Here is a 14867-nt window from a genome sequence, read left to right on the forward strand (position 1 = left end):
TTTCATCATGAAATAGTGAGTGGTTCAAGTTTTTCAGCTTCCATTCTTCATAGTTAAGCTGAATTATCAGTGTTGACAAATGAGCATTGTCCATACTGTAAGCTGAAGGGGCTGATATGATATGGAGTAAACTTTTTCTATGCGGGCACTTTAGTCTACGCTTTTTATTTTTGTTATTGGAGCTCGAGTGGAGTTGGACAGCATTATGGGGTAGGGAGGGCCTTCACCACGGTGTGGTGTCAGGGGTCTCACTACTCGGACCCTCCGAGTTCCAGCGTTTTCATATCCCGGTTTATGAAGAAGATTGGCATCCCTAGTCAAAACGGACGGTCCGACTTCAATCTTCATCAACTCACACTCTCAACATGCAACTCGGACCGTTCGAGTGGGTCCGATTTATATGCACGAAAATTTTTTTCCTCCACCATCTCAAATCGGACCATGCGTTTTCGGGGAGAGAAATTCACTAACGAAGAACTCTGACGGTCCGAGTTCTTCTCCCAAAAGCTACCAAAAATTTGCCCCACATACATGTCTAGCCCTCCTTGATTCCATATCGAGGAAAAGCGCACATATACGATCCATTTCCATAAAATTGAGCCCTTTAGTCTAATTAAAAAAGACATTAAAAGTAATTAAAATATTATTATAATTTATCTAAAAATATTTTATATTTTATATGTATATATATTGTGTTTTATTTATGTCTTATAAAAATTTAAAATTTATGTGTGCATGATTTATATCTATATCAGTGTTTGTACTTCAAAAATAAAAAGATAATTACTTTAAACTCTAGCGTTTATTCAAAAAAAAATCCCAGCATTTAAAATAATTATTTTTACATTCAACTTGATGTTCAAGAAAAAAATCAATTATACTACTCAAAAAATATTTGGTTATTCTAACATAATGAGGTTAATTATTTTACTGTAAAATGTTTACTTATTTATTGGTGAACTAATTTATTAAAAAAATATATGTAATATATGTACAACATATATAAAAATATAAATATGTAATGATTAATTTTTAGTATTCATAGAGCAATTTTATTTTACACTTTTCATTCAATCAGATTGTAATAATAGGATGTATGTTTACCTAAGGCGTGTTAGATTAAAAAGCAAAATCAATATAGTCTAATTTAAACTAGTGCGACTTAGATTAATGGTACTGTTATGTTTCAAAAACTTTTTTAAGATTTTATTGATAAAAGATAATAGTAACTTTAAGTTGATGAAATCTTTTTAGATTTATCCATAATTTAATTTAACACCTTAAGAAGAAGAAGTAGTATCGATAATCCAATTTAAAATCCTAACAAAAAGAAGAACTACTCCTAATGTAACTTAAAATTCTAATAAGAAGATCTAAAATGGTGTTTAAAAAAAGAAAGTGTTTATTTATCTAAAAATATTATAAATTAATATTTAATTTAAAAGATATAAAAATAAATAATTTTAAAAAATTAAAATTTATTATAAAAGATAAGTTAAGCAAAATTTAAAAAATTTCTCATAAATATCATAAAATTGATTAATTAAAAATTCTAATAAAAAGATTTATAATAGTACTTAAAAGATAATGTTTATTTATCTAAAAAGATTATAAGATAATATTTAATTTAAAAAATATAAAAATAACTCATTCTTAAAAAATTAAATACTACAAAAAAATAAATTAAGTAAAATTTAAAGAACTCCTTATAAATACTATAAAATTGGCCAATAAAATTCTAAGAAGAAGTACCCATAATCTAATTTGGAATCCTAAAAGGAAGAAGAAGTAGTTAATCCAAGAATGAGCGAAGAAGAATTTGATACTTTCTCAACTATGAAACTGTGGGAGGAGCCTCCGTTTCAATCACTGCTTCCATTGACAGAGGCAGAACTACTGTTTGCCGCCGACATGGGACCAACTCAGTTTCAGTGGCCCTCTGAGTTTCAGTCTCTGCCTCAGTATCATCCGGTCTGGACTGGGGACGAAAACCACATTATTGCCGCCAATGTGGGTGGTAATCAACAGCCTCAGCCTCAGCTTCTGCCTCTGCCGGAGCTTGCCACCAACGCGCCTCCCCTGGAGTTTGCCGCCAATTTGGGTGGTAATCAACAGCCTCAGCCTCAGCTTCTGCCTCTGCCGGAGCTTGCCACCAATGCGCCTCCCCTGGAGTTTGCCGCCAATTTGGGTGGTAATCAACAGCCTCAGCCTCAGCTTCCGCCTCCGCCGGAGTTTCCCGGCAATGTGCCTGTGGTGCAGTCTGCCGCTGACGTGTGTGGCTATCAACAACCTCAGGCACAGCCTGAGCCCGTCTGGAGTGAGGATGAGAATAAAGTGTTTGAAATGCTTATTACGGAATGTCTTCCGGAAGCAATGCAGAAGCGGTGGGATGATGTGGCTGCTTGTCTCCCCGGGAAGACCCCCGAGCAGATACAGGAACGCTTCCAGAAGCTCATGACCGACATCAATCTCATCCATAACTCTTATATCAATCTGCATCACACCTCCATCGCACCTGCTGCACCTCCCACCACATTGGAACGCAACCCACTCTCCCTCCCCGGAACAAGTCAACAAAACCAACCTGCCAACACCAACATAATCGAACACCAACCTTTAACTGTGACTAGTGAAAGAAAGAAAACAGTTCATTGGACTCCGGAAGAGAAAGAGTATGTATTATTCTATTGCTTTTTCCTCCTCTTTTATTTATTATTATAAGCATAATAACGTTTCTTGGACTCAGAAACCAAGAAAAATAAATCAGAAAAAAAATGGTTCAATATCTAAAAATACGTTTTTTTTTTAATAAATAAAGAAATTATTATTTTTCTAATTTTTATTTGTCAACTTTAATTTCTTAAATACGATTTTTTTTCAAAGCAAGTTCATCGCACCCCGCTAACTCCCCTTTAAATTCTAAAAAAATGGCTAACTCAAATTCTTAAATTTCACAACGGACAATAGTAATCATTATTATCGTCTTCAGAGTACACACAGGAATAAGTCATATTTTTAATAAAAATAATGGTTTTTACTTCAAATTTATAATGAAAAAAAAAATCCTTGTCAAATATGACTTATTCCTGTGTACTGTATATGTCTGGAGACGATGATAATGATTGTCATTGGTAATATTGAAGAAGTCATTGTTATTGTCTATGTATTTTTGTGTACTCCTATGTATTTTTGAAGATCATGATAATGACTTAAAAATTTGAGTTACGTGAATTTGGAAAAAATTGAAATGAAGTTTGCCCAGGTGAACTCGTCTTAAATTTAAAAAAATATTATATTTAAAAAATTAAAGTTAAAAAATTGTGTATAGAAAAATAAATAATTTTTTCTATTTCTGAAAAAAATCCTCCAAAAATATCATATTCCATTGTAATTTTTTAATAAATTTTGTTAATAATTATTTTAAAAAATTGTGTCTTGGCAGGTTATTTCTTAGAGGATATAAAGAATTAGGGCGCAAGTGGAGAAGAATTTCGAAAGACTATGTCAAAACAAGAACGAAAGAACAAGTTGCTAGCCATGCACAAAAAATTCTGAATAAATTAGCGGAAAAAAAATAGAAAAAATAACATTCGTGATGAATCATAATAAGTTATTTCTCATTCTCAATTAGTTAATATAATTCAATCCTCACTAAATTAGAAAATATATAATTGATTATTTTAAATTGTTTAAATTATTTATACACATAGTTACACTATTATAATTATTTTTTATGTAGGAGCTGTGCCATTATGTGAGCTTTTTAATGGATGAAGAATTTGTTTAAAGGAGACTACTCAAGCAAAAAGAATACTTAAATGAATTGAAGAATTTTTTTTTAGGTTGAATATATAGGAGGGTAATATATTTAGTTTGAATTAATTATTAACTTAGTTTTCTTTGATTTCAAAGCATTATAATAATAGCGTAATAGATGGCTTACTTAAGTTTGTAAAAAGTAATGTAGAAATGTGATCATAGAAAAATAATAGATTTAATTATAATAATAATTTATTTATTACTAATATTTTATCTCTTACTAATATATATATATATATATATATATATATATATATATATATTGATATTTTCAGATTATTAATGTCCTTTTTAATAATCCTATGACCAAGAATAATTTAGATTAAATTATAAAAGATTTATCTCTCAATATTATGATCACTATCACAATGATAAATCTCTAAATTTAATCAAAGACTTTATTATATTAACATTTTAATATAATAACAATAATAAATTATTTAATACATGATTGATTGAATTGTGGTCATACTTTTTATTTCTAACACATATAAAATTACAAAAGTGTATATAAAATTACAAAGTTAAAACACATATACGGATCATCAAGATATATACATTACAAGAGCAATGTTTATGTTCAATTACAATTAATGAGTTTTTTTGCTTCCCATAAACAATAGAATCTAATCAACTATGACTTTTATAACAAATTCCGAAACCTAACATTGAAATAATTGAGCAAGTGAGAGCAAGAAATAATGTTATTACCGGTTGGAATTGGGAAGCTACTCTGTTGGGAGTAATGATGAGTTTTAATAACGAGTGCTTTTAAAGACACTTACAAAAAATTAAAACAATTTAAAGTTTAGAATACATTATATACATCAAACTATTTTTAAAAAATTATAGAAAATAGTTAGCTAGCAAATCATTATATTATATATTAAAAAAAAAACTTTAATAAGTGGCCTTAAAAAGTTCAATGAGAGTTCATGTAGTTGGGGAATTAGACTCAGAAGAATTTAAGATTTGGCCAAAAATGTCAGGACAAGATTCCCAATTTCCAATTTCCCTAGCTTCCCAATATCCACCATTATAACTGTAACTTTCACTTCCATTTTCCTTAACAAACCACTTTGGTTTCCAACCCCTCTCTTGCAACTTCCTTGCCTGCCAATTATGATGAAATAATAATGTTTTTCATCAATTTCATAATAATAATAATAATATATGTTATTAATTTCGTAATATCTGTCATTTAAAAAAAAACTAATTATTATACTTATTTTTATAATTTTACTAAATTTTCAATTAAATTCTTACCATTTAAAAAATTAATTTTTTAAATTAAATTCTTATTATCTGTATTTTATTAAAAATTAATAAAATATTTGTTTCTGTAAAATAAATTATAAAATATCTTAAAAGAAAATATTTTGTACCTCTCTCTGTCTTTGTTCCAGCCGCAACTTCTCAGAATTGGCCATGTCATGCTCTCCATTTTCTAAATACCTTTGATCTGGTCTTAGTCTTGAATCTGTTGGTGGCAACTTTTCCTGTGTGTTATTAACTCAAAAAGTCAACACTAAACATCCCACATATTTTAGAAGATTAATCCTCTTATTTTCATTACCATGTTTCAACTTCCTTTTAGGTACAAATAAAATATTAGAAATAGAAAACATCCATTAATATTTTAGAAATTAATAATATCATAAATAGAAAAGTGAATGAAGAAGCACATTAAGTTCCTATTTATCAATTAGTGATATGCATCAAACATGAATTACCAACCTGGAGTCCAGGTGTGATTTCATTAAGTGTAATGGCAAATTGTGTAAGGTTATATTTTGTTTGGTGTTCAGGTGGTGGGTTAGTTTTCCATATGAGAATGGGTTTTGAAGAATTAGAGCCTTTCCCTCCTTTCTTCTTATTATTTGAATTCCCTCCAATAACATAGAGCAAGCTCTCATCCCATTTTCCAAATATATTTGCCATTGTTTCTCCATATTTATCTTCTACTACGCCTTGAACCTGCAACACAACTTAAGTTACATATAAGGAGAAAGTTCAAGAGCAAACAGAATTTAGTGTTTTTAGTCCGTACTTTTAATTATCAGTCTAATTCTTTTAATTCAGCAATCTAGACTAACTGCTAATCAAAAAATATTAGACCAAATTTAAACACCAAATAATAAATACAGAAAAATTGGCCTAAAAAAATACCATAAAAAACTGATTAAAATTGGTAAAAACAAAAATGGTTGCCCTTAACTTTTCTGTTTTTTAATTGGATACAGCCTCTCTCATTTAGAGTGAAGAAGTGACATCAAATTCAAGTAGAAATGATCACAACCAATGTGATAATCAAAATAGTAAAAAAAAAGAAAAAAAATTCACTCAAATAGTTTCCTAGTAAGATATATATACGAAAGGGCACCTGGTGAGGGTTTTTATCAATGATTGATTGCTCTTTGAATTTAATCTTGCATGAAAAGTCACGGTTTCCCTCTATCCTCATTGTACCATAATGATCACAATAGAGTTTTCCTAGAATAAGGTTGTAAATTGATGTTGTCACCTGATGATATATACTAACAAGATGTTAGTTATAATTAATTAATAAGCTAATAATAATAATTAAGAATATATGACATAATTAAAACTTGATATACCTTACTCCATTGAAAGATTTCTCCATCATCAAATTCCAAAGTCAAAATACCAATAGGATCAAGCTGAATGGATCTTCCCCAGAATTTACTTTTTAAGGTGCTGTCACCCCAAAATTTCCAGCCATTGCCATCACAATGGCATGCAACAGTCATGGGGTGATGACTGACCTATCTCAATAACAACATTGTAAGTACTTCAATAATAAAACATATGTATTATTTAATAAAAAATATAGGAAACATTTTAAGACTTCAATAATAAAACATATGTATTATTTAATAAAAAATATAGGAAACATTTTAAGTGCATCGGGAGTACCAGTACTCCAATTGTTTTAATCGTTGATCTGAATTATAAAAAATATATATAATATATATTAATTGAAATTAACGGTTAAAACAACTGGTGCACCGGTACTCTCCGGTGCATTTGAAATGTTTCCAAATATATATATATATATAAAACGAATGTTAGTGCGTTCTAGAAAAAATATAAAGTAGAACACTTATTAAACTCTAAATAAAGTACAAAATTTTATATCTTAAATCCAAAATTTTAAATTCTAAATTATAAATCCTAAATTCTAAAATTATGAATCTTAAATATTAAATCTTAAATTCTAAACTTAAATGCTAAATTTTATACTTTAAATTAAACTATTAATATAAAATATAGTACATAAAAAACTGATTTATTTAATTGAAAAAAAATACAGCCACTCCTCCTTCTTTGATAAAGATCGATTATTTAAGGATAAATCATATATCCTTACTAAATAATAAGTAATACAGCTAAATATTTTTTTTTGAATTGAATTTTTCTTAAAAAAAAAAAACCAGAATGATATGCATTTATATACGAAGAATATTAGATGATCATTCAAATTTATTTTTTTTTGTCATCAGTTAATTATTAATATTTAAAAATATAGAATAAAATATGTTATTGAATTATTAGACTAAAAAAATTAAATTGATGATGATTAAGTAATGATCAAAACAATATATTCTAATAGTCTTTCGTGTTTTTTTTTTTTTATATTTTGTTCCTCGATAAGAATGTTTAAGGATAAATTATATATCAATACTAAATGATAATAAGTAACACAGATAATATTCTTTTTCTTGAATTGAATTTTTCTTAAAAAGAAAAGGAAATAGAATGATATGCATTTATATACCTTCTCAGAGATAAAGCGAAAACCTTTGTCTGGAAAATCAGCCTCATAAGTCTCACCCAACAATGGGTTAAAAGGTTTGCAACTTCTACCACTGGTGCTTGCATACCCTGAAACTGCAAATGCTGCTACATGGAGTGCCCTCATCAAACTATCACCCTGCACTTACAATCAAAATTATATAATTTAGTTTTATTTATTTTTAATAGCTTTGCATAGTAAAATCCTATATTTTGTTTTTTAACAACATTTGAGTTAGTTCTTTTTTTTTTATAAGTTATACATGTTTATTTTTCTAGACGGTTATATTTTAATAAAATGAATATAAAAAATATAAAAAAAAGAAAGATATACAAAAAAAATTGTAATAAGTATAGAAACTAATTTTTAATTAATTAATATTAATTAATTTTTTATTATAAAATTATTTTTACAAACTTTTTTTTAATTTAAAATTTATTATTAGAATTTAAGATTTAAAATTTAATATAAAAAAATAATTGATACATTGAAAACAAATTGATTTCTTAATTAATCTAAAATGTTGTACATTCACTTCCATTAATATTTGCTCAATAATACACGTAATATCTTTAGAAAAATCAATATAACATGTACAAATAAAATGATTGCAAGAAATGTTACCAAACTTTTGAAGAGATTTATTAGTATAATTTGTCCTTTTTTTTTTAATTGCCCCATCACGCCTTAATTAATCTTAAGTTTGTTTGAATGAGTTTTTAAAAAATGTTTTTTTAAGTTTTTTTTTTTAAATTTTATAGAAAAGTAAAAATAATTTTATATTTGGATATCTCATATAAAAATATTTTTTATTTATCAATTATGTTTAAGTATAACGATATAAAAATACTTTTTATTTATTTAAAAAAATAATTTTTTAATTTTTTTAATATTTTTATTTTTATTACTAAAAATTTATCAAATACATTAAAAAATAAAAAATATTTTTTAATTAAAAAATATTTTTTTTATTAACTTAATAACGCACAAACAAACACTTAATCAATCAATAAATTATATGAAATATTCATGCAAATATATATGGAACTAACCATTTTACCCCATTCAGATGCTCGGTCTAGAAGGTAAGAGTACTCCATATCTTCACAACACTTTTGCAATGATGAGAGTGGTTCATTGAAGTAAACAGGAAGACACACTTTTGTAAGATCTTTTCCTATGTTTTCTTTTATTATTGACCATAGACTCACTCCACTTTCCTTCTCAACTGGTTCTGGCAACTTTGTTCTCCTCTTCACTTTTGGATACTTGTACAATCCAACACAACTAAGTCTTCTTGAAGATTTTTCACTTTCATTTGGAGTATTTTCATCATAGTCCTCATCTTCTTCTTCTTCTTCCTCAGAGTCATGGCTTATAGAAAGAAAATCTTGTGTGTCAAAGAATGCATCATTATGTTCATCATCAAATTGATCTTCATGTCTATCATGCTCATCTGAAGAATCACTCACACTTCCATCTGCACCACAGGATAATGAAAAATAAAATAATGTAGATAATTGACTTTAGAATAATGATATATACTCTTATAAATATTCTTAGATCAATTATGATAGGTGTACATAAAAAATCAATCACTAAATTAGTCATCTTTATAAATTAGATGTTAAAATATAAAATATCAGTTAAACAATATATGTATTTATACACAAATATATAATAACTAACTTAATAATTGATTTTCTGTGTATATAGTATTTTTTTATAAATTTTTCTTCTTAATTAATTGTTAAACAAGAAAAAAAATATAATTATTTTCATTACTTTGAAATATGTATAATATTATTTTCTTTATTTCTTTGTTAATTAGGAAAAAATGGTTAGGAAGAAGACAGTAAACCAATTATCAGAGTATAATTATTTACCACTATATTTTTCATGAGAAGAATGATAGGAGGGATCATTATCCTTTGATTTTATGTCGTCAACAAGTGTGTTCTCCAGGTCAACCTTCTCTGTCTAGAAGAATAAGAAGATAGAAGAAAATTCAACAATAGGAAAAATAAAAAACAATATATAAAGAACGAATGCTCAAAACAGCAGCAGTAATTCCACATAAAATATAGAGAAAAATTATGATTCTACAATAGCTACAAATAACTAACATTTTATAGTTAAAACTTCAATTTATATATTAAAACTGAATTGTGTTATTCATATTCACTTTTATTTCACACATCAGTGGGCATACATGCTTATAAAATATATATAGATCTCACATTCTATTTTAAAAATATATCTCATTATAAATGTGAATAATGTATAATAGATCTTAAATATAAAGATAAAATGATATAGTAAAATTTTTTATATAATAATTTGACATATAATATTTAAAGATTTTTAACTATTAATTTTACATAAAAATAATTATACGTAAAAATATGTTATTTTTCTAACACTATTCCATTATATCCAATAATAAAAAATATATAAAAATTAAAATATAATTTAAAAAATAAAATAAATATATAAAATATTTTTTTATTTAAAAATCATTAATAATATTCAAATCCTTTCTGTAATATAAGCACCAAATGCATTTTAAAAAAGGTAATTAGTACGGTGCCTAGGTACGAGTTACGACTAATAAAATATTGAATCAAACATAAAAAAATGGGTTCCATAACACCAAAAATTGTTCATATTTAAATAAATTTCACAAAAATTGACAAGGTACCATAAAATTTTCCTTTTAAAATATAAAAAAAAAATTGAAATCTTAAATGATAAATGAGAAATATGCATAATACCTCAAGATGGCGGAGTGTGTCCATTAGCATCAACTGCTTATGCTTGAGAGCAACAATTTGCTTCCGCAAGTACAAGACTTCAGCTCCCATAATATCCTCGCAGTCTCGAATGGCGGCTTCGCTGACGCCTTCCTCAAGAAGGCGTTGGCGAAGCTTGCTAGTAGAGTCGGCGACGGAGGCAACAGGGGCCATGATCTCTTTGTTGGAGAGACGAGGGTACATTTCCTTAACGGCCATAATGGCTTGCACCCAAACTTCTCGGTCATCCCTGCTCTCAGCCCTAAGGTGCAGCCTCTTCTTGGTTCCGGTGCTTATTGAGAACCTCCTCTCGTCATTCTTGTTCTCTTTTACCGAACACACCTACACTCACCTCAATAATTCAATCTTATATTCTATGCAAGCTAATAAGCATACCCATATATATATATATATATATATATATATATATATATATATATATATATATATATATATGAAAATCATCCTTGAACATGTAATAACAAAAATGTTAGGTTACACTAAATATCATTTATTAAATTAGTCGTTTGTTTAACTTATTTTTAATATATATTTTATATTTTAATATTTATTTTATATAAGTATGTAATTAATTTAATGACTGATTTTTAGTATATATTTAACATAATTGATATAATAAATCACCATATTATGATATGATAAAATGAAGCTATAGAATTTTAATAGAAAAAATCTAGAGATAATGATATTGAGTAAATGATTAAATTCGTTTTTAAGTGATAATATTTTTAAAATTAGTCATCGAAAAATTTTTTTAATTAATTTTTTAAAATATTTTAAGTTAATTAAGTTGGTCATTCTGTCAGACTGTCACTCCTTTTGTTGATGGCGTTAAAGTTTATTGATGAGATATAAGTGACACTACAGTTTACACCATCTAAAATTTTTAATTGACTGTTAATATGATAAATAAGTTTATAAAATTAAATCAAATTAAAATCTAACTGAAAAAAAACTTTGAGACATTGAAATCTTTTAATTTAGAATTAATTTGATCTAATTTAATAAACTTATCATATTAATTGCTAATTATAATTGTGTATTGTGGTGCCATTTTACATGCTACTTTAACAAGTTCTGATGCCATTAGCAATGAGAGTAATGAAAGGATTAATATGATTAAATAAAAATTTTGAAAGATAAATTTAATTAAAAATATTTTTAAAGAATAATTTAAAAATAAATAATCTTTTAAAAATTAAATTGGCTATTTACTCTAATGATATTCTATTAAAATTTAAATAAATATTTTTTTGTCGATAATTAATTAATGTCCCGCGTTAAAAAAATGGTAGGCTACAAAGGAAACGACATTTTATAAAGTATAATTGGAGGGGAGAGAGAGAAAAAAAAAAAAGAGGGGGGGGGGGGGGGATAAGGGCATCTACATTAATTTAACCTTTCTTATGTGATACTTATTTAAAAGGTATAAAAAAAATATATTTTTTATACATTTTTTGTGTGTGTCTATGTAAATAGTACATTTAAAGCAGTTATAGTTTATTAAGCCATATTTTACTAATAATTTGGAAATTTTAACTTGTAAATTAGAAATTTATTTATTTTTAATGATTAATATCAATATAGTAACGATACTCTTTAAAATTAAACATGTCTCTAAATTACGTGTTAAGCTTTTAAAAATTTAATAAGGTTACGTTTTGATAATGTTTGCTAAGTACACTATTTATAAGAAAATAATTTTTTGAGTGAATATTATAAATAATACTGAATAACAATTTTTCGATCAACATGTAAAATATAATGATGTATACAATGCATGCTCCTTATCAATTTTTGTGCAAATTCCATATAGCATAGGTATAAATTAGACTAACTTATATGTACAGAAACTAATAAAATATAAAAAAAAACGGTATGTTCGTTAACAGTCCTAAAGTATTGGTCCTCCATAATTACGATAATTTCTAATGAATATTTAAGAGTGAATATTCAACTCGACTCTGATAATTATCTCGAAAGTACTACGAGATTTTTAATAAAATAAAATACTTAATTTGACTTCTTAATTTTATTTTTATGGGACTGATTAATTCATGTACTAAAAATAAATAAATACTGACGCAGGTGTTAATCAGTCCCATAAAAAAATAAAACTCAGAAATCGGGTTAGATTTTTTTTGTTAAAAGTCTAGTTATCTTTTAAGATAATTATTAGGAGCCGTTTAAAATTTTTCTCAATATTTAATTTTGATAAAATAACTAAATAAGGCTCTATTGAATATTGATAATGATAAACAAAACATTTTATTTTTCTTTTACAATTTATCTTTCTTTAATGGTGGAAACTCAGGTGAAGTTAATTTCACCTGAAGTTGGTATCTGAACTATTAGATGATTTAACTGATTTGACTAAATTTTCATTTAACGACTTTCAGATATCAACACATAAAATTAACTTTACTTGAATTTCGACTTTCTTTAATATCATCTTTCTGGGCATAATTTAATGCATCTTCTTCAAACTTTGAATAAATTTGTCTAAATTAAAAGAAATGAATAAAATGATACTAAAAGATTCTTTAGGTACCGTTAAATTATTAAAAAAAAAAACTGTATTTTAATTTTTTTTAGTGTGTCTAATAAATTTTTAATAAAAAAATAATTTTTTAAATTATAATTTATATCTTTTTTAAACAAATTACTTAAAAAAAAATTTACATAATAAAAATATTTTTATATTTTTATATTTAAACATAATTAATAATAAAATATCTAAACATAATTTTTTTTTAAATTTAAAAGAATAACTCAAACAAATCATTTTTTAAAAATTTACCATAACAAATCCTAAAATTGTTGGTATGATTTTCCACAATTGCACCTCAAATCTAACACCGGTAAAAAAAAAACAGAACAAAAAATAAATAAATAAAAAATAATGTGAAATTACCATAAGATGCATTTCGCTGACAGGTTTACGGTGGCGCGAAGGGCAATGTCGGTGGGTGTTGATGCGGCGGAGGAAATCCACTCCGATGACCTTGGAATCATTCTCCAATTCACCGTTCAACACCAGCTTATCGTTTCCATGAATCTTATAATACGACAAAACGCCGTCGTGTAGCTCGAACCACCGCGGCCGCCACCCTCTCCCGTAGTTCACCCACTTGTGCAGTATTCCCGAAATCCCGTTCCCAACGACGTCGTTTAGCACCACCTCGCGAGCCATACTGTTTTGGCGCGGAAATCTCGCGGAAGCGGAGATTGATCGCTTCACGTTGCGGCCTAAGGCCGGTGAGGGTGACGACGAAGACGAAGATCCCACCGCCGAGAGCGATCGGAAGGTGGGGCGGGGTCGCGACGGTGCCGATGACTGTTCGGCGGCGTTTTCATTGTGGCTACGGGACGATTGCATTGATAAATTAAAATAATGCGTAGCTTTGATTAATTTTTTGGAGAATGGGAATGAATTTAGAGAGTAATCAACTAATAATAATAATAATAAGAAATTGAAGAAAAGAAAAGAAAGCTAATTAAGAGAAAATTGGGGAGAGCGTTGTTATTGTTAACGCACAAAAACCATGCAATGGAGATAGTGATGGCTATTAGTGAATTTCGCCTCCATCTTTGATTAATTGAATAATAATAGCTATTCACATGAAAATGAAAATTAAGACGTAAATCTTTATATTAAATAAGAGGAGTGTTAGAGAATGAGTAAATTTTGTGATTTATAGCTATTAATTAGTTATTATTAATATTTTTAATAGTGTGAGATTAAATCTAATGGTATGAAATTATTTACTTTTTTTTTTTATGGTTGAATGCTAACTAAATTTTAATAAAAGTGCTGCACTCTTAGACTTTCTTATTAAATAATTTAATCACCTCAAGCAAAATGAATAATATTTTTTTTTGCCAACGAACTATAATTCAAATAGTATAATCTCACTTAAAGATCGTGAATTCAAATCTCACTCCTAATTTTAAAAGAAAAAAAAAATTTTGTACTTCGTGTTTGGATTGTATTAAATTAATTTTTTAAATTTAATTTTGATAAAAAATATATTAGAGTTAACATGGTTTATATTTGACAATCCTTATATAAAAATGAATTATAATAAAATGAATGTTGTTTGGATTATATTATTTAAAATTATATTTAGATAAAAATTAAAAAAAATTAAAATCACATTTTTTAATAGTCTTTTGACTATAATTTAAAAAAAATTATGTTATTTTTTAAATATTTTTTATTTAATTTAGTCTTTTTAATAGGATTAATTTTATAGTATAAGAATTAACAATAATAAACAAAATACATTTTAACTTAAGAACCCACCATAAAAATTATGCAAAACCAAAAAAATAATAATTTTGTGAAGAGATGTATTGTTGGAGTCGTTATAGCTGTGTCAGATATATCAAACTGATAAACACACTGAGTCAAGGTA

The 14867-nt window shown here is 26.7% G+C and overlaps 1 protein-coding gene across 1 annotated transcript; it reads right to left on the reverse strand.

Annotated features, from left to right (window-relative positions):
* Positions 1–4359: 4359 nt before the first annotated feature.
* On the reverse strand, positions 4360–13926 carry LOC112773290 (oxysterol-binding protein-related protein 1C-like). Its single transcript, XM_025818371.3, has 10 exons — positions 13364–13926; positions 10411–10770; positions 9523–9616; positions 8689–9116; positions 7619–7774; positions 6438–6605; positions 6203–6343; positions 5557–5796; positions 5205–5318; positions 4360–4932 (listed from the first exon to the last, which is right to left on the reverse strand). The coding sequence occupies exons 1-10, from the start codon at positions 13826–13828 to the stop codon at positions 4753–4755; spliced, it is 2346 nt and encodes a 781-aa protein (XP_025674156.1). The 5' UTR covers positions 13829–13926; the 3' UTR covers positions 4360–4752.
* Positions 13927–14867: the final 941 nt, after the last annotated feature.

This window comes from Arachis hypogaea, chromosome 18 (genome assembly GCF_003086295.3).
Source record: "Arachis hypogaea cultivar Tifrunner chromosome 18, arahy.Tifrunner.gnm2.J5K5, whole genome shotgun sequence".
Taxonomy (NCBI): Eukaryota; Viridiplantae; Streptophyta; class Magnoliopsida; order Fabales; family Fabaceae; genus Arachis; species Arachis hypogaea.

What these genes read in the sequence shown, in the direction of transcription:
- LOC112773290 (XM_025818371.3), bottom strand. Translation starts at nt 13,828, where the DNA reads ATGCAATCGTCCCGTAGCCACAATGAAAACGCCGCCGAACAGTCATCG. An exon ending in TCAGCGAAATGCATCTTATG is followed by an intron (nt 10,771 to 13,363) that starts GTAATTTCACAT and finishes AGGTGAGTGTAG; the next exon opens with GTGTGTTCGGTAAAAGAGAA. An exon ending in TTCGCTTTATCTCTGAGAAG is followed by an intron (nt 6,606 to 7,618) that starts GTATATAAATGC and finishes TTATTGAGATAG; the next exon opens with GTCAGTCATCACCCCATGAC.